The 24,524-nt window shown below is 30.9% G+C and overlaps 3 protein-coding genes and 1 long non-coding RNA gene across 9 annotated transcripts; 1 reads left to right on the top strand and 3 right to left on the bottom strand.

The window, feature by feature from the left end:
- The first annotated feature begins 339 nt into the window (after positions 1–339).
- On the top strand, positions 340–2,499 carry LOC136998437 (uncharacterized). Of its 2 annotated transcripts, XR_010889009.1 has the most exons (6): positions 341–568; positions 846–1,034; positions 1,175–1,489; positions 1,574–1,937; positions 2,022–2,064; positions 2,371–2,499. It is a non-coding gene; the product is annotated as an uncharacterized lncRNA (long non-coding RNA). The 2 variants fall into 2 exon arrangements; XR_010889008.1 differs by having other exon boundaries at positions 340–568; positions 1,574–2,064.
- A 97-nt stretch (positions 2,500–2,596) lies between these two features.
- On the bottom strand, positions 2,597–3,765 carry LOC136998436 (uncharacterized). Its single transcript, XM_067351033.1, has 3 exons — positions 3,400–3,765; positions 2,854–3,270; positions 2,597–2,754 (listed from the first exon to the last, which is right to left on the bottom strand). Exons 2-3 carry the CDS (start codon positions 3,266–3,268, stop codon positions 2,642–2,644), a joined length of 528 nt encoding a protein of 175 aa, XP_067207134.1. The 5' UTR covers positions 3,269–3,270; positions 3,400–3,765; the 3' UTR covers positions 2,597–2,641.
- Positions 3,766–4,705: 940 nt separating this feature from the next.
- Positions 4,706–13,043, bottom strand: LOC136998435 (uncharacterized). Of its 5 annotated transcripts, XM_067351030.1 has the most exons (10): positions 11,451–11,583; positions 8,105–8,128; positions 7,499–7,748; positions 6,823–6,978; positions 6,514–6,645; positions 6,351–6,431; positions 6,205–6,252; positions 5,902–6,125; positions 5,444–5,603; positions 4,706–5,358 (listed from the first exon to the last, which is right to left on the bottom strand). In XM_067351030.1, the coding sequence occupies exons 2-10, from the start codon at positions 8,123–8,125 to the stop codon at positions 5,180–5,182; spliced, it is 1,251 nt and encodes a 416-aa protein (XP_067207131.1). In that variant the 5' UTR covers positions 8,126–8,128; positions 11,451–11,583; the 3' UTR covers positions 4,706–5,179. The 5 variants fall into 5 exon arrangements, with proteins under 5 accessions (XP_067207131.1, XP_067207133.1, XP_067207130.1 ...); XM_067351032.1 differs by lacking the exon at positions 8,105–8,128 and having other exon boundaries at positions 11,451–11,587; XM_067351029.1 differs by lacking the exon at positions 11,451–11,583 and having other exon boundaries at positions 8,105–11,311.
- Positions 13,044–21,378: 8,335 nt separating this feature from the next.
- Positions 21,379–22,215, bottom strand: LOC136998697 (uncharacterized). The gene has a single exon (XM_067351780.1). The coding sequence runs from the start codon at positions 22,213–22,215 to the stop codon at positions 21,379–21,381; it is 837 nt and encodes a 278-aa protein (XP_067207881.1).
- Positions 22,216–24,524: the final 2,309 nt, after the last annotated feature.

Genomic DNA, 24,524 nt, shown 5'->3' with positions numbered 1-24,524 from the left:
CAAGGTAAATATTAAACAGTATTTTTATTATTCTGCTGACTTTATTTTCTATAATTGATTCTTCATTATTCCATGTTCAATCATTAGAAATATGTTATTTATTTAATATATTAATATATGTACAATACAATTCAAATATATACACTACTCGCAACAATTAAGTGATCAAGAAAAATTGCTAAAGAAACCAATCTTCAAATTATTGTAACTCCGCGAAAATCATTGTGTTTTAATTTAAGAAAAAGCGTTTGGAAGCTTGAAACTTCTTCTTTCTACTGATCGTTTTAATGGCAGTGAAAAGCACATACTTAATGTTCGGCAAGAGTTCATTTCTACCTTAAAAGAGGCAGGCTATGTATTTTTGAGAATTCTTTTTCGCGTTATTAAGAGGTGAATTGCGACGTTGGAGTTGACGATTTTGTTTATTACTGATCGGTTGTCATCGAGATGATTGCGTTTAACATACTGTGACAGCTTGTATCTTTGTTATTATACAAAAAGTAGTAGTATTTTAAAGAAAGTAAAAGTGCCAATTATTATACAACGGAAAAAAATGGCACGCGCTTGGGTGAGTATAATAACTTAGTACAATAAATTGAGAGTAATATATATAAAAGAAAATAATGATATTTACAAGCATTTCTTAATATACATGACATGTGTCTGGGAAATTCAACATAATGCCCTTATAAAAGTAAATTATAATAAAAGTAATTTTTAAAAAAGAATAATGTGTAGTATTAAAACACTGTATAAAAGAAATTAAATAAATATATGTGTAAATATACTTACATCATCTTTTTCAAAAATAATAATAAATTTTTTATTATTTAACAATTTTTTAGGAGGTAATTAAAGAAATGTTCAATAAACTTCTGCAAAATATAGGATACGATGACAAATTTGACGAAAGTGATTTTACTAAATGTTTAAGAGAAGAAGGTAAAGTGGGCATGTGTTCTCGGTGAGCCAGAATGCAGAAAAATAGCCACTTTGAAATTAAAAGAAGATCTTTAAACTTCTGAACAAAACAAGTAAGATGTTTTACAACCACGAGATTAATATGAACAAATTTGGTGGCATTATTGCCCTATGCCGGATAAATTATTTTAATATTACAAAATATTGTAGTTAAGTATTTGTATAGAATATTTCTTTTTCTGTGGTAATGCAGACTTTTGAAATGGAGGGAATGGATATACTGTAAAGGTTTAATGACAGCAAACCCCCTTACTTGGGACAAAGTGCTGATTAAATGGGAGAGAACATCCGATGATGCATTTTTAGACTACTTAACATGCTCTACAAATCCTGATATTTATCGAATTTATTTGGATATAATAATGACAGAGAGAGTTTATTATAATGTAAAAAACAGTAAAACAAGTGCTAATAACGTTCTTTTTATTGTTGCAAAACATGCAAGAAATGATGCTGTGCTCAAGTATATATTCGACAATATAAGATTGTTCGAATTCAGTTTAAACAAGTGATTACATTTTTATTTATTAATATATTTTAGTATTTATGAATATTTGTTATATTTGTTAAATATATTACTTTACTTTTCTAGGTAAATTGATACGCACAAACATTCTGTAGAACAATTCGAAAAGGTATATTTTCCTAGTATATGCATATAACATTCTCATTACTTGGCCTTTTTATGTTGAGCTTATTTATATTAAAATTTTGACATACGCGATATATCAGAACATATCTCAATGCACTTAATACAGCAAATTATAACTTCTGAAACTGTATATATGTTAAAATTTTGACATACGCGATATATCAGAACATATCTCAATGCACTTAATACAGCAAATTATAACTTCTGAAACTGTATATATTGTATATAGTAAAAGAAAAATTAATATTTATTTACTCAAGTATATATTCGACAATATAAGATTGTTCGAATTCAGTTTAAACAAGTGATTACATTTTTATTTATTAATATATTTTAGTATTTATGAATATTTGTTATATTTGTTAAATATATTACTTTACTTTTCTAGGTAAATTGATACGCACAAACATTCTGTAGAACAATTCGAAAAGGTATATTTTCCTAGTATATGCATATAACATTCTCATTACTTGGCCTTTTTATGTTGAGCTTATTTATATTAAAATTTTGACATACGCGATATATCAGAACATATCTCAATGCACTTAATACAGCAAATTATAACTTCTGAAACTGTATATATGTTAAAATTTTGACATACGCGATATATCAGAACATATCTCAATGCACTTAATACAGCAAATTATAACTTCTGAAACTGTATATATTGTATATAGTAAAAGAAAAATTAATATTTATTTATATTATCTATTATATCTTCAAATAATCTGTTTTAGATAACTGAATTTGCGGAAGGTCTTAGTGAAAAGCGACTAATTGATGCAGTTAAACAAAAAATAAAGAAACGAAAATTGGAATGTGAAAAACGAGTCACATACTACGAGTGCATCGAGGTACCTACCTATATAGAAAGAAAGAACTAAGCAAACAATTGAATCCATGAAAGACAATTGTTTTACTCACTGTTTTATATATGAATATATATGAATATACTGTTAACAATCGCAAGACATAATAAAATCGCAAGAACTAATAATAATTATTACATTAATTGTAATAATTATTTGTTACGGATATTCCGCTTTTGTTTTTTCCGCCCCGACCACGATTCCGAAAATATTTGCGGCTGCCACGTTGGCCCGCTCTTTTCCATCTTCTGGCTGTAACAGAAAAAATTGTTTAAAATTAAATAATTAATTAATTATTGATCAATTTGCTACAAAAACTAAGTTATGTAACTTTTAGTTTGCTATACTTACGTTGTGCTGCAGCCTGATTTTGTGGCATTGGCGGCTGCGACGGCTGCGACGGCAGTGACGGCAATGGAGGCTGCGAAGGCAGTGGCGGCTGCAAAAGCGAAGGCAGTGGCGGCTGCGAAGGCAGTGGCGGCTGCGACGGCAGTGGGGGCTGCGAAGGCAGTGGCGGCTGCAAAGGCGAAGGCAGTGGCGGCTGCGAAGGCAGTGGCGGCTGTGAAGGCAGTGGCGGCTGCGACGGCAGTGGAGGCTGCGACGGCAGTTGAGGCTGCGACGGCAGTTGAGGCTGCGACGGCAGTTGAGGCTGCGACGGCAGTTGAGGCTGCGACGGCAGTGGCGGCTGCGACGGCAGTGGCGACTGCGAAGGCAGTGGAGGCTGCGACGGCAGTGTTTCAGAAGATAGCTTTTCTTCCGTCTGCATGACTAAAAAAGATATATTATCTGCATGACTAAAAAGATATATAAAAAAGATATATATTAATAATTTAATAAAAAATTAATAATTTATATATAATAAAAAAACATTTTAATTATCAGTTAATTTTTACTTACTTTTCGTACCACGTGTTCTTATTATTATTAATCAAGAGACACGGTAGTGTCTCGCGCCAAGCCGACCGCACCGCACACGTCATCGAATAAAATGGCCAGATATAACACCGAGGCTTACACACATTCAATCTAGAGTGGCGTATACCTATTGCGCGAAGCGTTCTGTATAACACCACACATACGCGATTCTTGATTGGCTGTGTATGGGCCCCGTCTGCCTAAAATCTTATAAGCGCAAACGGTGCCTTGTGATTGGTCCAACTTTCAGCGCGAATGTGATAGATTGATATGTCATTTCTTTTCTATGCAATTATTAAAACCCAATTGGATACTTTTATATATATGACAGTTTGTCAACAAATAGTAGTCTATCTATGTAGATATGACTCTATGTTGCGTTTATTAACTCTGTTGTTATTAATGTCTCTTGACTCTTGACAGTCATCAAGTGTATTAATATATATAAGAGAATAAGAGAAAAAGAAGAATAAGCTGTATATTAACGCACTTCGAGGTATGTGTAAAATTAATAATAATGTATTAATATTAATAGTTGACAAACAACGATGCACGATTTTTTCTATTTTGATTGTTTGTATTTATACATAATTCTTAGTTATTATATCAAATTAATTATTGCAGTAATAAAAGAATCTGATTTTTACAGTAATAATAATAAAATTTGGAAGAAGAAGAAACAGCAGTACACTTATAGAGGTATGTTCAAATCTAATAACGTATTTATTAGTTAATTTTATTATAATTACCCAGCAAACACAGTTGTATAACCGCAACATTACCATAATAAAACTGAATGTAACAAGTAATATAACGTGTGTGTTACATGTAACATTTATGTTAGTTGTAATTTCCCACTTATACAAAATTGCAGTTATAATACATGAATATATCATGTTACTAAAATATTACATAACCGTTACAATAGTAACTGAAATGTTATAGAACAGTTATATAGATTATTGGAATGTTATGTAACTGGAATATAAATTATGTAATTGTGTTATATAACTATTCTTTTATTTGTTGCGAAATAGTAATATAACTGTTACGAAAATGTGCTTTAGTAAACTCAAATCAAAAATAACAGATTCCTAAATTAATTCTAAATAAAATTCTATATACTTTTATTATAATAAATTTATTATAATAAAAGTATATAGAATTTTATTTAGAATTAATTTAGGAATCTGTTATTTCTGATTTGAGTTTACTAAAGGACATTTTCGTAATAATTATATTATTACTATTTAATTGTAAATTTGTATAGGAATCAAATAAAAAATACTTTACATATTTATTATATCAATAATATATTTGTATGTTATTATTAATACAACTATATATTATCACTACTATAGTTTGTAACATACTTCCTTATACTTCTTTTATAACTGCATATATATCTTTATACTTTATAAGGTAAAAGACCCAGTGTTCGGACATATCCTAATGTTCGGGCTGTCAGCGAAATATTAAGATTATTAATCATTTCTGCAATATTAAAAAATTAAAATCAACTATTTTATAAAACAATAAAAAAATTTTGTATATTTAAGAACTTATTTAAGGTAAATATTTATTTCTTGCAGTGCAGCCTTAACTGTCCGAACACTGGGTCTTTTACCTTATTTGCAACTATTTTAGTTCATCATTTTTATGTATATAACACACATAATATATACATATGTGCATGTGTGTGTACATAAAAAATATATATATTATATATCATATAAAATAATTATATCACAAACAACTTGTTTTAGTTATTTTCTTCAGGGTTGTTTTTGTTACCAATATTTTCCTCAGCATTATTTCCGTCAGCAATATTTTCTTTTGCTCTGTCTCTCTTATTTCGCTGTGCTGCAAAGCGTAACCACTCTGCAACTGTGTTATCAAAATCTGTTTCCGTGCATGTAGCATAACGCGATGTTATCTCTCCTGAAAAGAAAGTGACATAATACAATTAATAAAACCATCATAATAAAAAGTTGTGATTTGTAAGTTTAATACGCCTACAACATACTTTTCATAATTTTTATTAAATGTAAGTTTGAAATTCTGAAATTGTTTCGTAGTCCTTTCCAGGAACACTTCATAGAACATTCGTTTGTTAATGTTTTTCTTAAGATACGGTGAATATTGTCTCTGACATTATTTCCACCAGTTTTTGACAAAAACTCTTTCTATAAAAAAAAGAAAAAGAAATAAGTAAATAAATAATATGACATGTATTCAAATTGATCGTAGCAATAATATAGAATAATATTGCAACAGAAATGTGTAATAGTTTTGTGTAATAATTTTTGTCTAATTAAATGATTTTATTGACATGTTTTTCAACCAAACAAATGCAAACGTACACTGCAAATGTACACTGTTAAAAGTAGAAGAATGCGGAAAGCATGAAAAATTTTACTAAAAAAGTAGAAAATTTCTGTATCCTAATCAATATGCCAATCATGCTAAAATTTTTGTACTTACGAACTGTATCACAGCTTCACCCGACATTTTCAGTAATGCATCAAACTCTTTCACGACTTCAATTGTTGTTAACGGTAAAAATGGTGCAATGAGATCATTATTAATTTCGACAGGACTCAACACGCGGTCTTTAATGGCAGTTTCCATCTTTAATAATCGTTGCTGTATATCTTTCAGTGTAATGTTTGATACTGCTTGCATACGCAACATTTGTTGTATGTCATCTGCAATATAATAAAAAAATGATGTACACAAAGTGATAATTTGTAAGTTGAATACAAATAATATGCAAAAATAATTTACCTTTTATAGTAGAGATGTTTTCTAAGTTTTCAATCGGTGGAGTATTGCCTATAAAATTTCATTAAAGTTTGTAATTACAATTAATATTTGGTGATATTTTAATATTATAATTTATATAATATATATTTATATAACATAATACATACTTTGTAATATTATTGGTACATTGTATAGATTAGAATATTCATTCTCCTTATCTGTTATCAGCAATGGGTCATTTTCTTCTTCTGGAAATGTATAAATTACTATAATAACTGTAATTGCAATAATAATTATCATACTTCACATATCTTTATTATAAAAACATACCATTTTGCAAAGTTACAATGTTGTTTCCACTTGCATTATTAATTGTTAAGACGTTGGATTGTTTGGTTATATCCAAATTCGAAGGACATTCAGGTAGAGTTACCTGAACAGTATTTTTATTGATTTGTTTCTCTGTAAACAGCCAAATAATTTTATTCCATAATATTACGTCCCTCCGTATAAATATACTACATTGCAACGATATCGTGAACAATAACAATGCAAGATAATTATACGGAAATTATATACAGTACATAAACAAATGTACACAGCCATAGTGAATTATGATATGTATCAACCATACTTTACTTTTAATATATTTTCGAGGTTGATGAGAATCATCTTCTTCATCGCTCCTGAAACGATTATATGTCAAATGTAACCTCTTTCCTCGGCCCAGTCGTTCTTCATCAGTTGTGTCATAATTAGAGTCTGCTGCATTCTTTCGGGCTGACTCAAGAGATGCTGCAATAAAGAAAAAAAATTAACATTTAGTTTTTTGTACACCGACTAGCATAATACTTTTAATATTTACTAAGAATGATAAATTATTGAAACAACGTTTATCGAACTCTCTCCAATTAGTCCGTATTATTATTTTATTTATTAAAATCTATATTTCCTATAAACAAAGAGGACATAAGGAACAAATTATATGGAATAAAATATCAAAAGAAACAACAATGAAATTAGTTCAATGAATGCAAAATGTTAATAAAGCAGTAATCAAAGCAAAGAGAGTGCACATATTAATAAGTATTAGTTAAATAAGAATTAACGAATAATCTTTTAATTAAATATTATAGTCTCTCTCTAAATTTACCATGTAAAATACTTTTCAGCAATGAATATTACTTTCTTCGAATGTAATCTTCTATTTTTTTAATTCTTTAAATCGAATAATTATGAGCGGTAGTGTATTTTCTCCGTAAAAAATTGTTTTTCTCCATAATAAGACCGGTAATATATTAATGCAAGTACTTACTACAATATTTTACAATGTTTACTTCATAATGATTCCATGTATAAAAATCAGGACGTTCACAGTTCATTATCAATATTGCACTGTTTGCTGTTCGAGGTGGCCACCAACATTGCTGAATATCATTTTTTTTAAAAAGCCATGCTGTTGGAATTTCAGAATATGTAGAATCCGACAAAAATTTTACCACCGCATATTTTTTACTTTCGTTGCTCATCTTGTGTGATATGGAAAACGTCCAACGTTTTAAAAACTGAAAATAAAAATTAGTTTGTAATGACATCAATAATTTTAAAAGCAAAAGAAAGTTGAACATAATATACATAACATCATTTTTTATAGAAACAGCTCTATTGTCGTGAGATCAATTTTTGTTGTCAAATTTCTCTTAATACTTTATTACATAAATACTTGATACATAAAACTTGAGGAATATTGATCCTTCATGTTCATAGATTACAAATTTATTAAAAAAAGATCTTTAAAAAAGAAAATTGTGAAACAGAATGTAGATAAAACAATCAGTCTTCTAAATCTTTTCTTCTTCATTTGTCTTGGTTATATAAAATCAGCATGAAGCTTTTGTACAGTAAAATACTATACACTCACCATTGAAATGTTGTTATCCATGAACTAGAAATCCGTTAAGCAAGGATTTTCCACTTGCAATATATTTAATATAAAGGCAAAAGAAATATATGTTTACGATGCATAAATTTTATCATATAACACACATACAAAAATGAAAAATATAAAAATATATTCAACCAAAGTTATAACATCTAATTATTAGTGGCTTGCAATGGTATTGTAACATAACAACCAATTTCATCAAAGCATTTAATTTTGAAACACTTCCTTTTTATTTGCGTTACGGAAATTTTAATTATATCTGCATTAGTAGTGTTTGATATTATAAATATTCCAAGTCTTTCTGAAGAGCACGGTACACAAAAAAAAGACTTTGGATTCAAAAAACGTTTTGCACGAATATAGCAAACACAATTTTCTTCAAATATATCCAAAATAAATATTACGGATTTGTCATAAAGAATAGCACAGTTATCGGCTTGATTGGTTGCAATTTTAAAATTTTTAAATTGAACATGAGAAATGTCGTGATTTTTTTTATAAAAAACAATCGGATATTGTTGAAATTTACATGATCGAATGGGAAGCTGTAATTCTTCAAAAGTACGATTAGAAAATTCCTCTAAGGGTGCCCCCGACTGATGCAATTTTTTTTTTATTTTTTGCATTTGATTTTCAAATTTGAAGCAACTAAAGTTATCTAAAGAACCGAAACTTTGTACATCATTGGAAAGATGTAGAAGATTGTGAACGTTATGTGACAAATATTCGTCTCCATAAATATTTCCATAATTGGAAACAAAGTAGAATAACAACGAATTCGCATAAGCGTTGAATGGCACACATAGTTGTTGATCAGTTAATATCCTGATACCAACGCTAAGAGAAAGAAAGTGATTATAGCAATTTGTAGGCAATATTGATTTCATAACAACAAATCCAGTATAAAGTAAAAATTGACGAAATTCTGTAGCCTTCCATTTATCAATATCATCTAAACCTCTAGGTTTTCTCACAAATTCTGCTGGAATGAAGGGTTTCAATGCAATTAAATAACGCGAAACTGAATTTACAGCCTCTTTAGATAATCTAATATTTCTGTTTCCTCTGACCCATAGTTGCAGCAATCGTTTTACAACACCTAAACAGACAAGGTGCATATAATCTAATGGGATTTGTGATACCATTCCAATACCGAGTTTTTCTAATATGGGATTACCTGTGTGATGTTCAACATGTATACGATTTTTAAATGTGTCATTTGTACGTAACATGCTGTTAGTTTCTCGAAAAACTACTCTGTTACATATGAAATCGCCTTCTTGAATACATTTCGAGCAAGAGGAATATCCTGTATGACCTTTTGTGTAGGTAATAAATGATTTCGCCGGGGCATCGCATAATATTGCATTAAGAGTTACTGTATATTTTATATTAGAAACAATGATGCCTGTTTGAGAAAGGAGAATGAAGTCGTTAACAAAGTCGAGTAAAAACTCGTTAGCATTATTAGGTTTGCACATTCCATGATAAATACCAATTATAAAAGGTAATGTATATGTATCTACATCTTCAATAGATGCCATTATTGGCCAAAATTGACTACCACTACTTTTGGAAATTGGCAAACCGTCAATATTAATATTTAATTTTATTTTATTCCCTGTAATAAATTCAGAATATATTTGTATGGATCGCTTTAGAGTAGAGAAAAGACCAAAATGAACGTAGCGTCCACTATCCAGAGATTTTATATTTACAGACGCATTTCGTGGTGTTTTAAGTAACACCCTCACGTCTTTAGGCAAATCTACATAGCCATGTTTCCTTAAAATAGTAAGTAACTCGTTAACAGTATTATGTGCAATATTTCGTTCAATAATAAATTTTTGTAAATCTTCTCGTAAACTCGTTATATTATTGCTACCATCAGAGATATTATTTATATCAGAAATATAATCTTGTGCTTCAACATTATGTTCCTTGTTACTTTCTATATCCGATAGTGATTCTACACTTGATTCACTTATTTCGTTAGCAAAATCGTGAGGCAAAATATTAATTTCGTTAAATGTATCATCAACATTTGTGAAACTACTGTTACCACTATTTTCTGCTTCTATCAGATGCTATATTCGAATTGGTTGAATGTAATAATTTTGAATATTTATAATAAGTCAATTCGCGTTTAATTATTTGATTCTTTCGCCTTTTTGATAAATATTGAAATTCCTTTGGCATGATGGCAGACAGTAAAATCTACATAAGAGACAACAACGGTAGATGAGAGTACTTGCGTGAAATGCGCCACCGTCAATGTATTAACATATCTAACTCATGCATAACACATTCTATATTTGTATTACACTGATAATATATAGAAAAATAAATTAACACTTATACATACACACACAGATTTCTCTTCTTATTTTTATTGTATGTATAGGGTGTTCAAAATAAAGGTTCACTAATTTAATTGACTATAATTTCTAAAATAAATAAAAAAATAAGATTCTTTTTTTTATTTATTAATTGAATCATGACAAATTATAACAAATTAGGTGTGAAACAAAATGTCGTTCAAATGGCCGCTTTGGGTTGAGTCACAAATTTGAGTTCTTTTTATAGTATTTTGCATGACACAAAGTCTCTTATAAAGTAGTGGAAATTTAAGCTCTTTCTGCACAAATGTTATCTTTCAGTTCATCAATTGTTCATCACTTTTCCTTTGAGATAGCTCTACAAAAAAAAATCTGGAGCCATCAAATCAGGAGATCTTGGAGGTCAATCAAAACTGCCAAAACGAGAAATAAAACGATCTGGAAAGATTGTTTATAATAGCACGATTGTTTCGCGATATGTGTGTGCGGTGGCACCGTCTTGTTGAAAATAAAAAACAAAATAAAAAAAAAACAATTGCAAACAATCTTTCCAGATCGTTTCATTTCTCGTTCTGGCAGTTTTGATTGGCCTCCAAGATCTTCAGATTTTTTTTGTGGAACTATCTCAGGAAAAGTGTATGCGAATCATCCAGTAACAATTGATAACCTGAAAAATAACATTTGTGCAGAAATAGCTCAAATTTCTACTACTTTATGTGAGACTTTGTGTCAAGCAAAATGCTATAAAAAGAGCTCGAATTTGTAACTCACAATCAGTCCGAAGCGGCCATTTGAACGACATTGTGTTCTACACCTAATTCGTTAAATTTGTCTTGATTCAATGAATAGATGAAAAAAAAAATCTTGTTTTTTTATTTATTTTAGAAATTATAGCCAATTGAATTAGTGAACCTTCATTTTGAACATCCAGCATGTGTATGTGTGCGTATTTACTTGAAAGCAGAGAAAATAATTGTACTTACATATAAAAGTAACTCGTATCCGAACGAGAGAACGGGTTGCACACGGCTTATGCAATGATTTCAATTTTCGACAGGCGTAAGTGCAACGTTTCAGCGACAATCCTTAAATCATAAAGCACTGCAACATAAATAAGACCACTTATATTAGAACACTTGTACGTAATTGTATTAAAAAAGATTTGGCTTTTATACATATGTACATACAACATCGCGTGCTTGTCGTACGACAGGCACATAAAATCGTACGATTACATGCCACCATTAATCAGGTTTAATAAAGTTTGTAGATATAAAACCGGATTTAATTACGTAAAATGTTTTAACGCTAGTTAATGGTAACGTTTAATCGTAATCTATAATGATCGGACCGGGGAAAAGAACTTATGATACGATTCGGCAACTGTCTCCCACGTGCTTCAACGTTGCAACGTGCCTGCCTGTGCCGGTATGATCTCGCTTCCCAGCATGCTCCTGAACCAATCAAGACATGATATGGCTGTGTGTTACACATACGTCTGCGCGAGTGTCACTCGCTACCAATCATCGACGTAGTAGCCGCTGTGCGCACACGTAACAAGATGCGTATGCAGTTGTTTCCTCCCGACACTCAGTTTATTACAAATAAATAAATATATAACATCAAAATAATATTTACGAAGCACTTGTTATATAACATGTTACATTCAAGTTATATTGCCATTTACTTTATTATAACCAGTAAGCAACAAAGCAAAATAACAATTCTATAACACAATTACATTATATGTATAAAAAATATTATATAATCACAATATAAATAAAGTGTAACATTTGTTATATGTAATATCTGTTACATGTTATTTCTACGTTATATGGCAGCTATATATTGTGTTTGCTGGGTAGTTAATATTTTATTATATTATTTTTATTATTGCAGTGATAAAAAAATCAGATTTGGAAGAAGGTAAGATTTTTATTTAAATAATTATATTAAGTGGTTTATGTCAATTGTATGATAATCACCAAGGTGTGTATTTATTTCTGTTAAATATTTTTATTTTATAGGACTCTTGGAGGGTTTAGGTGCCTGGAGAATCAAGGTGTTTCAAGGATTTTGGTAAAGTATATTTTTATTTTTATTTTAATAAAGGCTGCTGTGCGCCGATACAAGGCTGCTGTGCGCCTGCAAAAAAGGCTGCTGTGCGCCTGCAAGAAAAGGCTGCTGTGCGCCTGTAAAAAAGGCTGCTGTGCGCCTGTAAAAAAAGGCTGCTGTGCGCCTATAAAAAAGGCTGCTGTGCGCCTGCAAAAAAGGCTGCTGTGCGCCTATAAAAAAAGGCTGCTGTGCGCCTATAAAAAAAGGCTGCTGTGCGCCTATAAAGATATATAATAGAAAATAATATATATATTTATTTTAATAAGACAAAAATGTCTAAAGAAACAGAAAAACAGATGGCGTTGAAACCAGATCAGAAAAATATTATTGTTCAAGGTCACTGGTTAAATGATGAACATATGGATCATTTTAATCAACTTTTAAAAAATTGCTCTGATTATAGACCTGAAGGATCGTGGAAATTGTATTTTCCTGATAACATAGAATCTGTACCAGAAAATAAGAAACATATACAGATATTATTTAGCTCAAATAATCATTGGGTATGTAGTTATTATGATAAAAAAAACTTATTTATCTATGATTCATTAAATTTGAAAAAGTTGCACAGTGATCATGACAAGTTTTTAAAACGATTATTTCCAATTTATCCTTTTCATGAGCGGCGTATTAAATTTCCTATTGTACAAAGTCAACCAAATGGTGATGATTGCGGTGTTTTTGCAATAGCTTTTGCGATTTCATTGTTATTTAATATTAAACCCGAAAAAGTGAGATATGACCATAGTTTAATGCGTTCGCATTTAATGAAAATTTTTGAATCTAATGTGATTGAGCATTTCCCTCAGGATTCTAAATATGGTGTTTCTCAAAAAGTGCTTCCATTAGCGATAATAAGAGGAAGAGAAGTTGATGCAAATCGTAAACGTATCATACGTCAGAATAAGGCAGAACAACAAAAAGTTAATCGATTGCAAAAGAATCGTGAATTTAAAAACGATTTAAGTAAGAAAAATGAAAATAAACATAAAAATCAAAAAGAAAAGTTTCCATATAAAGAAAATGTAGAAAACATTTGTACTCTAAAACGGAAACGATATACAGATTTAGAAAATAATTGCGCTAAAAAAAGAAGACGAATAGATTTTGTAAGACAACGCGCACAAAAACGCAAACGTTGTGCTATAGTTATGCAAAACGAACAAAGTAAACAAAAAATATTAGAACGTAAATGTTGTAACAGACAACTTTTTAAAAAAAGGTAAAAAAAAGGCGCCAAGTACACGCAAACCTTCCAAAAAAAAGTTGTTGTATACACGCAAACCTTCCAAAAAAAGTTGTTGTATATATAAACACGCAAACCTTACAAAAAAGTTGTATATTTTATATCAACAAATTACCTTTTTAAAAAAAGGTAAAGAAAAGGCGCCAAGTGCACGCAAATCTTCCAAAAAAAAGTTGTTGTATACACGCAAACCTTCCAAAAAAAGTTGTTGTATATATAAACCTTACAAAAAAGTTTCAACAAATTACCTTTTTAAAAAAAGGTAAAGAAAAGGCGCCAAGTGCACGCAAATCTTCCAAAAAAAAGTTGTTGTATACACGCAAACCTTCCAAAAAAAGTTATTGTATACCAAAAAAAAGTTGTTTGTATACACGCAAACCTCCCAAAAAAAGTTGTTGTATATATAAACCTTCCAAAAAATTTATCTTCCACAAAAAAATGTATATATATTAACAAATAACAAACCTTTCAAAAAAAGTTGTATATATAACCAAATCAAAAAAAGTTGTTGTATATATAACCAAATAAAAATTTGCTATATATTCTGCCTATAAAAGAGGTGATATCAGAAAATGACGCCAAGTTTAAATAAAAAACCTTTCAAAAAAACTTGTATGTATATATTTTAAAAAAAGTTGTATATACCAAATAAAAATTCGCTATATATTCTGCCTATAAAAGAGGTGATATCAGAAAATGACGCCAAGTTTAAATAAAAAACCTTTCAAAAAAACTTGTATGTATATATTTAAAAAAAGTTGTATATACCAAATAAAAATTCGCTATATATTCTGCCTATAAAAGAGGTGATATCAGAAAATGACGCCAAGTTTAAATAAAAAACCTTTCAAAAAAACTTGTATGTATATATTTAAAAAAAAGTTGTATATACCAAATAAAAATTCGCTATATATTCTGCCTATAAAAGAGGTGATATCAGAAAATGACGCCAAGTTTAAATAAAAAATCTTTCAAAAAAACTTGTATGTATATATCTTTAAAAAAGTTGTATATACCAAATAAAAATTCGCTATATATTCTGCCTATAAAAGAGGTGATATCATCAGAAAATGACGCCAAGTTTAAATAAAAAAACCTTTCAGAAAAACTTGTATGTATATATATATTACGAAAAAGGATTATATTTATTGCGCTTATTGCGCTTACAGCTTTTTAACCAATAAGCATCGATAAGATTGTATTTAGTTATTTTTGCATCTTTATCTAGTTATTTATTTAAAAATTATATTCATATCTACAATTAGTTAATTTTTTTTAAGTATACATTTTAAAATAATTGCATCTGTATCTAGTTACTTTTGCTTCTATATCTAATTATTTAAATTTAAAAATGATATTTGTGTTTATATCTATCTAGTTAATTTTTCTTAAGTCTGTATCTAGTTAAATAAAATTTTTATATCTGTATCTAGTTAAATAAAAAATTTTTTAAATAAAAGTATTTAATTCGAAAATAAAAAAATTTTTCAAATTTAATCAAAATAAAAAAATATTACAAAATTTCGCAAAAAACTTGGCGCTGCTGTACTGAACTATTAACTTACATAAGATTCGCATCGCAATACTTTAACATGCTCCTAATCATTCCAACATACTTTAATCTATAGTATATGTGACGTAATACTATAGTTTAGTTTGGAGTATTAGAGCGAGTAGGAGCATGTTAGAGCAAGCGATGCAAACAAATTTCGGCTCAAACAGACTAGAGCGACGAAGCGGCAAGTGGCGATGCTATAGCCAATCAACTTACAATTTTACCGTAAGAACAAGAGTTTAATTGGCTATCGCGTCGCCGTTTGCCGCTCTGGTCAGTTTGAGTCATTATAACACTTAATCATGTAAATTGTAAAATTATTGCTCATTTTCATTCTCTATAATATTTTAAGATGTATTTAACATGTAGTTCAGTACAGCAGCGCCAAGTTTTTTGCGAAATTTTGTAATATTTTTTTATTTTGATTAAATTTGAAAAATTTTTTTATTTTCGAATTAAATACTTTTATTTAAAAAATTTTTTATTTAACTAGATACAGATATAAAAATTTTATTTAACTAGATACAGACTTAAGAAAAATTAACTAGATAGATATAAACACAAATATCATTTTTAAATTTAAATAATTAGATATAGAAGCAAAAGTAACTAGATACAGATGCAATTATTTTAAAATGTATACTTAAAAAAAAATTAACTAATTGTAGATATGAATATAATTTTTAAATAAATAACTAGATAAAGATGCAAAAATAACTAAATACAATCTTATCGATGCTTATTGGTTAAAAAGCTGTAAGCGCAATAAGCGCAATAAATATAATCCTTTTTTGTAATATATATATACATACAAGTTTTTCTGAAAGGTTTTTTTATTTAAACTTGGCGTCATTTTCTGATGATATCACCTCTTTTATAGGCAGAATATATAGCGAATTTTTATTTGGTATATACAACTTTTTTAAAGATATATACATACAAGTTTTTTTGAAAGATTTTTTATTTAAACTTGGCGTCATTTTCTGATATCACCTCTTTTATAGGCAGAATATATAGCGAATTTTTATTTGGTATATACAACTTTTTTAAAGATATATACATACAAGTTTTTTTGAAAGATTTTTTATTTAAACTTGGCGTCATTTTCTGATATCACCTCTTTTATAGGCAGAATATATAGCGAATTTTTATTTGGTATATACAACTTTTTTTTAAATATATACATACAAGTTTTTTTGAAAGGTTTTTTATTTAAACTTGGCGTCATTTTCTGATATCACCTCTTTTATAGGCAGAATATATAGCAAATTTTTATTTGGTTATATATACAACAACTTTTTTTGATTTGGTTATATATACAACTTTTTTTGAAAGGTTTGTTATTTGTTAATATATATACATTTTTTTGTGGAAGATAAATTTTTTGGAAGGTTTATATATACAACAACTTTTTTTGGGAGGTTTGCGTGTATACAAACAACTTTTTTTTGGTATACAATAACTTTTTTTGGAAGGTTTGCGTGTATACAACAACTTTTTTTTGGAAGATTTGCGTGCACTTGGCGCCTTTTCTTTACCTTTTTTTAAAAAGGTAATTTGTTGAAACTTTTTTGTAAGGTTTATATATACAACAACTTTTTTTGGAAGGTTTCTGTTGTACAGAAATATTAACTTGAAAATTATCATATGTTCTTCAATGTAAGCTGCCTCAATTGTTACATTCACTGCAGAGTAGGATAGAATCTAAAAAATTGAAGATGTCGAGCTCTGTTTTAATGCTTTAAAATGAAACAAATGAGATGTCAATGCATTCTTTTTAATGTATTTTCATATAATCGGTTAAATAAAATTGTTTCTGAATTTCAAAAAATGAATTAAGGAGACTAAGCAGCTTAAAGGGTAAAAAATAAAGGTTTTATTTTTAGGAATTAATTACAAAGAAATGAATGCAAACCTGAACTTTTTCTTTTACCCAATGTTTATTACTGTCAAAGAGTAAGAAAAAATTTTATACATGTATATATGTATGATATTTAAAAAAAAACGTCACACATGGTTGAAAATTACTGATTTTTAAAAAAGGTTTGTTTGGTTTTGTAGTCATACACAATTTAAAAATTGAAATATTAAAATTTTTGTAATCTTGTCTTGTTCTCAAGATTTCTAATGGTTTCGGACGGAATCTAAAAAAAAAAATTTAAACAAAATTGTTAAAATAGTTACCGTAAAATGGTTATTTTTTAGTTGTTTAATCTTTTGCGTATAAAAAGGAAGTATTTTTTTGTAAATTAAACTTTTTATGCATTGGAGTTGAGGTTCCGTGCAAAATGACACATTTTGAACATACTGAATTTTTTTCAAATCGATTTGAACCTCCGTTTTTTCACAATTGTTGCAAAATCAAGAGAAAATACAATTTCGAGAAAAACGCGTTTAAAGTTTTAAAACATGTATATTTTGCATGTGCGCCGCTCGATGTTCTCGGCTGCCAAATCCGTAATATTGCGAATTTCGACATGAATCAAAATGCATTTACTCAGGAAGGATAACACTTTCGGAAAATGAAAAAAAATCTATTTTTATGCTGTCTATTCCCCTAAAATGTGAGTAGTATTGATTAGTTTGATAATTTGCAGAATCATCTCCAGAAAATTGGATAGATTGTTGCGAACACGAATAAATAACATCATGCCTCCAAAACCAAGATCATTTCCATTAACAACCGTAGAAGAAGTTAATTGTTTCAACGATGTAAGCGAGGAAGAGTACGAGAGCGTTGTAAGTGTAACCAATAAATAAATAGAGGGAGAGAGTGTGTGTGCGTGTTCGTGTGTGTATGTGTAAACCGGAAATATATAGGGTGTCCCGTAAAGACCGTAATAATGCTTAAGGGTAAATTCTTGAGATTATTTTAAGAAAAAAATCTTAATACCAAAATACTCAGGCTATAATAGTTTTTGAATTAGAAGCATTTAGAGTTAGCGAATAAGGTAGCCTAAAGTTTGCGCGCTCAGGTGTGGTACAACGCACAGTGGTAAAGGCGAAATGTGACTGTTGCTCCTCTTGTCAATATCAATATCGAGATTACACATGCAAAGAGAATGAGTTTGCTTTTACTAATATTTGCATAAATGTACTGTCTATGCAAATAAGATTTTATTGAAGATATTATAAAAGAAAAAAACATTACATGATAAAACTCTAGCTGTCAAATGATATTTCTTTGCATGAAATCTACTACAAATCTGCTGCTAGTTTCATATCTTACAGATATTTGTAAATAAATGTCATTTGACAGTTAGCGTTTTACGTATCATATAATGTGTTTTTTCTTTTATAATATTTTCAATAAAATCTTATCTGCATAGACAGTGCATTAATGCAAATATTAGTAAAAGCAAATTCATTCTCTTTGCAATAAATTAAATGCGTTACAAATGTATACTGTGTTATTGCAGGTTGAATATCTCAAATTTCTGGGGGGTTTTACCCTTCATGACGCCGTGAAATACTGCCTCAAAGAGGCGTTAGCGGACGAGACCATATGCCGCTTTTCTGCGTGGGGAGAGCGCGAAAATTTTCCATTGTGGAGTACTAAAGTAATTAAAGCAATATATGGTAAGTTGCTTGGCGATTAGCGCCTTCGAAATTTTTATTGAAAAATACGATTATGTTGTGGCCGATAGCCACTTATATGTACAATTGCGAATGAAAATTTTACATCGATTGGCAAAACATTTTTTTGCCTTTTACTGCGCCAGTTAAAAAAAATGACGTTTTGAGAAAAACGCGTTCAAAATTTTAATACTCCTATTATTTTCGAATAAAAGAAAAAATTAAATAATAATAATAATATAATAATAATATTAAATTAATAATTTTTATCCGGTCCGCTCTTGAAATTCGTTCAATAAAAAACAGTTAACTCACGAAATGTTGGGAAAGCGGCGATAATCGCTTACAATTTATAGAAAATATCGTTTATGACCTTTTTGTTTCTCGTTACATAACTAACCAATTGTGCATTTTCATTATTTACACATATAAAGGTTTATTTCAAATTTCGTTAATTTTTCGCACATTTTCAGTACCTTACATTATTTTCGTGTCCGCAAATCAATATTAAAAAACAAAAAATTATTGAAAATGCAATTTTCAAAAATGTAACTTAAAATATAACTTTATACATGCAGGTATAAGATACATGAAATAAAATTTGATGTCATTTCTTCTTGCAGATGCAGTTGCCACAAATGGAAATTTTCCGCCACCGATGCGCAACGAATTTTTTCGAAAAATAGGAGAAGCTGTGCGCTTTGGCAAACAAAGAATTCGCAATGCGACCAGGCGAGCGGCACAAAACGTTGAAAACATAGGTCGTCGAGAAAAAATGCGTCAGGACGCCGATGACCTTCTTCAAATAAGAAGAGGCGAAGAAAATGATCGTGAAAACGACGAAACTTTGTCCGTCGTTTAGTTTTTAGTTACAGTTTATATATTTATATAACATGTCATTTTATAATGAAAGTTTATAATAAAAGTTTATTTTTAATGAAATATAACATTATTTTAATGAAATATAACAAAATTGTAAAACAATAAATATACATAATTACATTTTGTGATAAAAATTTTAATTTTATTTTTAATGCAATGAAAGGTCTGAATAATAAGTAAAATATATATTGCATATGTTTCAATGTAATATGAAATGTCTCTTTTCATTATATACATATTTATATATGCGATGGTTACCTGAAATTATTTCCCTTCTTTCTCTGTTACATATTGAAAACGTGTGTGAATTAGTTCAAGTACCGTATTCAGTATATTGGAAATAATAAAATCTTATTTCAGATGTACTGAGTACGGTTTTTGAATCTGCACAAATTCACGCACGTTTTCAATATGTAACAAAGAAAGAAGGGAAATAATTTTATAAGGTAACCACGCATGGTGTAATATGATGTTGTCATGTTGTTATCAAATATACGGCATTCATATTTTTGCGAACGTTGCCATCATGTTGCTGTCAACATGCTGTTTATCACAAATATCACACCGTGACGACAAGTTGTTCTCATGTTGCTGTCATGTTGCCGTCAAAATGTTGTTCATCGCAGATGGCATACCGTGATGACAAAATGCTCTCAAGATTCTATCAGAAATACATGAGCGCGGGTTGTAAACTGATGCCGTCAACTTGCCGACATCTGAATACGAGTTCACATGAGGGCAACATTTCACACATAATGTAGAAGCACCTTGTCCCGAGTTTTTAGAAATCAGTTGCTTCAACGGTTGTCGGCAACATGACAGCAAACTCATTGCATTTGGCTATCTGGGTTGTTTTGGCTTGAATGATTCCCTGAACTACACCAGAAATAGAAATATTGATTGATCGTTCTTTAAGCTGTAATTTGTCTGCAAATTCTTGTGTTATGAAATTTGATTGAGATCCACTGTCTAATAGTACGCGGCAAGAATGAATTTGATTGTTTGAATCAAATACGTGTACAATAGCTGTTGAAAGTACGACGCCCAAAGAACGATGAGTCGATGTACATTGAGTGACAATTGATTGTGCTTCTTTTGTAGAAGAGGATGATTCGTCAGAATTAGCCGTTTTAATTTTGTCTACTGAATTTGATAAATGCAACAATGTATTATGTTTTTTGTTGCATTTGCGACAAACACTTGAATTGCAATCTTTAGCAGTATGTGAACTTGATCTTAAACAATTAATGCACAAGTGAGCTCTTTTGACAAAAGAAATTCTTTTCTCTATTGGCAATTTGAGAAAAGCTTCACAAAAATATAAAGGATGATTTTCTTTACATTGTGCGCAAGCTAAGTTGGATGTGGAAAGATTTGCAACCGAAGTGCTCTTTGATTTGTACGAGAATTTCGAAGAGTTGTTGGATTGATTGATTGACTGTTTGCCAGCGATTGTTTCAAGTGCTTGACATCGTTTAGAAAAAAAGTTGATCAATGATTTTAAGTCTGGAATGTCCTTATCAGGAATGCTAGTTTCTCACGCTTTACCCGTTGTTGGATCAAGTTTTGAGACAATGATGTGAATGATCAAGTCATCCCACGCATCTGTAGGTTTTTTTAAAGCCTTGAGAGCACGCAAGTGTTTTAAAATAGTGTCCAATAGCTCACGTAAAAGACCATGATTTTCCTTGGACAGCGTTGGAACGGCAAAGATGGCTCTGATGTGTTTGTGTATTATCCAACGTTTGTTATCAAAACGTTCCTTGATAGCTGCCCAAGCATCGTTATAATTATCAGTCGTGGTTTCAATTGATTTTATAATTTCAGCTGTCTTGTCCTTGAGAGATGATCTCAAATAGTGAAATTTTTCAATGTCTGTTAAACTCTCATTGTCATGTATCAATTTTTCAAATACATTTTGATAGGAATACCAATTATCATAGGAACCTGAAAACACTGGACGCTCAATTTTAGGCAATCTAACTCGTGATTCCCTAGGTGTAGGACCACGTACAACATTTTCATGGATTCTTGACGCTTGAGCATCAAGCTGACTGAAATATTCAAGAAAAGATTCACAGCGTGACATTAAATTGAAATATGTAGACTCAAAATTTGTTCTATGCTGTTCTTGTTGAATGAGAAGCTCATCGTTGTTTGAAGTAGATGGCTCTTGGTTTTCAAGTAATTCTATTCGTGATTGTACATTGTCAAATAGATCCCATAAATCAGATAATTTCTTTTTGCGTTCAGTGATGTCATGTCGTGAATCTTGTGTTACATCAAAATTCTCTAGTGCGTTCTTGTGACGAGTTAGCGATGATTTAATGGTCTTTCGTTTGGTTTTAGCTTCTGATAATGATATCGACTCCATGCTTCTTGTGCAACAATGTATCAAAAATTGTTTTGTAAAATATGCTTGTTATAACGGACCTTGTGGCGTAAAAGTAATATGGCGATTGAACAGAGAAAGAGACAAAGATGTTATATGCTAATAAAAGACTGTAGATTTCATACCTTGTGGTGTTGTTATACTGAAGAATTTTCAAAAAATTATTCAGGCCTATGTGTAGGCTGCTTACCCTGTGGTATTGTTTGATAAAGAAAATTGTCTTGTTTTTTGATAACCTGTATGTACTCGATGTCTGTAAGGGATGCCGGAAAAAACGTGCATCCGGCTCGAAGGACCAATGTTTGCGATGATTGCTTGTGCTTAGCGTAAGTGAACGCGGATTGCTTTTTGGTGAACTATGTGTGAACGTTGATAAATGAAAGGAAAAATGATTTTCTTTGAAAATACTGACTTTTATTTGCTTCAGTACAGAAGAATATGACGATGCCGAAAAGACCATGAAAAGGTCAAAGTAAAGTCAATAAGACGCAGAGAGAGAGAGAGCCACACCATGGTCTCTTTCGGAACTAAAATAAGAATCCTAAATACATATGGTCTAGCCAAAAACATATAACAAAACAAAGGCGCCATCATTTGAAATGGCCAAATACACATGCAGCGTTAACACAATCTATTCAACATATATCCACTCTGACTCTACCCTCTTGGCCCGACTTGACTGACAATGAATTGAAACATAAAATTCTGTACAGTTTACTCTTTTTCAATAGTTTTAATATACTGCGATATATTTTACATACTATTACATTCTATTAAATTACTACGATTTTTTTTAACTATGGTATATAAAATCTTGAAATATAAAATGTATATCATAAATATAATTATAATATATACAATAAATAACCTTTTTCATATATATATATATATATATATATATAAAAGGTTATTTATTGTATATATTATAATATATAATATATATTGTATATATAATAATAGATATATATATATATATATATATATATATATATATATATGTTTTTGGTATATTTTAAGGACATTTAAAAAGACCTATATACATTTATATATTTAGAAGCAGTAAACATTATTTAGTTAATATAGCTGCTTTTCGCAATTATCTATATCTTTTTTCTCAAAACTATAAATGATTTAATATGTACGGTCTATTTTAAGGACATAAAAATATTAACAGACAATGGATTAATATGAGGACATATATATGTTTATATTGTGACGTGACGCTTTTCGAGCGCCGTCACAAGGGCGATAGCCCGGCCGAGGGAGCAAGGAGCCCTGGTGTTGCTCCTCGCGTGGAGAGAGCAACCCGCGAGACTCCACCATTTTTGCGCGTCGTTTGTATTGTAATTCCTGTTTTTGTACCGTAATACCGTTTTTGAGTTGTAAGGCGAGACCCCGTGCGGGCGGCGTTGCGTGTTTTGTGCCTCAGGGCGAAGACAGCATCGCCAGGGAAGCCGGACACCGGGGGATCATCCGCAGGGGCCACGCGTTAGTGACCCCACGAAAAAGGTCAGGTACCGCGATTCCGTCGCCTCCGCCATCCAAGCCCTATCTAACTCCGCTTTGGTTTCAGCCACAAAGTCAAAAGCAACACAAAGACACGCAGCAGCGGACCTCGCCCGGCTGCAGACGGCTTCGAGGACCCCGAAGATGCTGCACCCGGAAGGACCGGAGTATGGCCCGGCCAGCCTAACCAGTCTCTTCCGGGAACATCGACTTACCGACACGTTATCAGCCGAAAGACTTGAGGAAACCACAGTGAGCGGAAGGGGGCGCCCTGGATGAACTGTGGGCGGTTCTCAGGGGCCCTCCTTTTCGGAAAATCGGCAGGATGCGCAGGAAGGCGACGCGAATCTGGAAGGACCTAGAGGCAGAGCCGAGAAGAGTCACTGTTCGGTGTGCCGCGAGTGCGTGAGGACGAACACGAGGACTCAACCCCACGACGCCGAAGACGCCGAAGACGTCAACTCGATGTAAGCCGCCTCTCGGGTAGCCGTAGAGTTCCGTCCGGTTATGGCTGGTAGCGTGAGTCTGTTTTGTATTTAGTGTCTCTCACACAACTAACCGAGATTTTTGATACCGTGAGCGTGTATTGACGCTCAATTACCGCGTGTCCAGCCGGCTCCGGATATCGCGTAAAAGTCTCTCCGTCTTGCGTGAGTTAAGCGCCGACAGTCTCTTTCTCGTTGCCGTTTCGTTTGCCGTTCGTTTCGTTACCGTACCGTCTTCCCGTTACCGTTTCTTTTTGTAGAATACTGACTAATTGCTACCGTTTTTCCGTTACCGTTTCT

This window comes from Linepithema humile, chromosome 3, assembly GCF_040581485.1.
Source record: "Linepithema humile isolate Giens D197 chromosome 3, Lhum_UNIL_v1.0, whole genome shotgun sequence".
NCBI classification, from domain to species: Eukaryota; Metazoa; Arthropoda; class Insecta; order Hymenoptera; family Formicidae; genus Linepithema; species Linepithema humile.
Note: the sequence above shows the minus strand (reverse complement) of the source record. Positions and strands in the feature narration are given on the sequence as shown.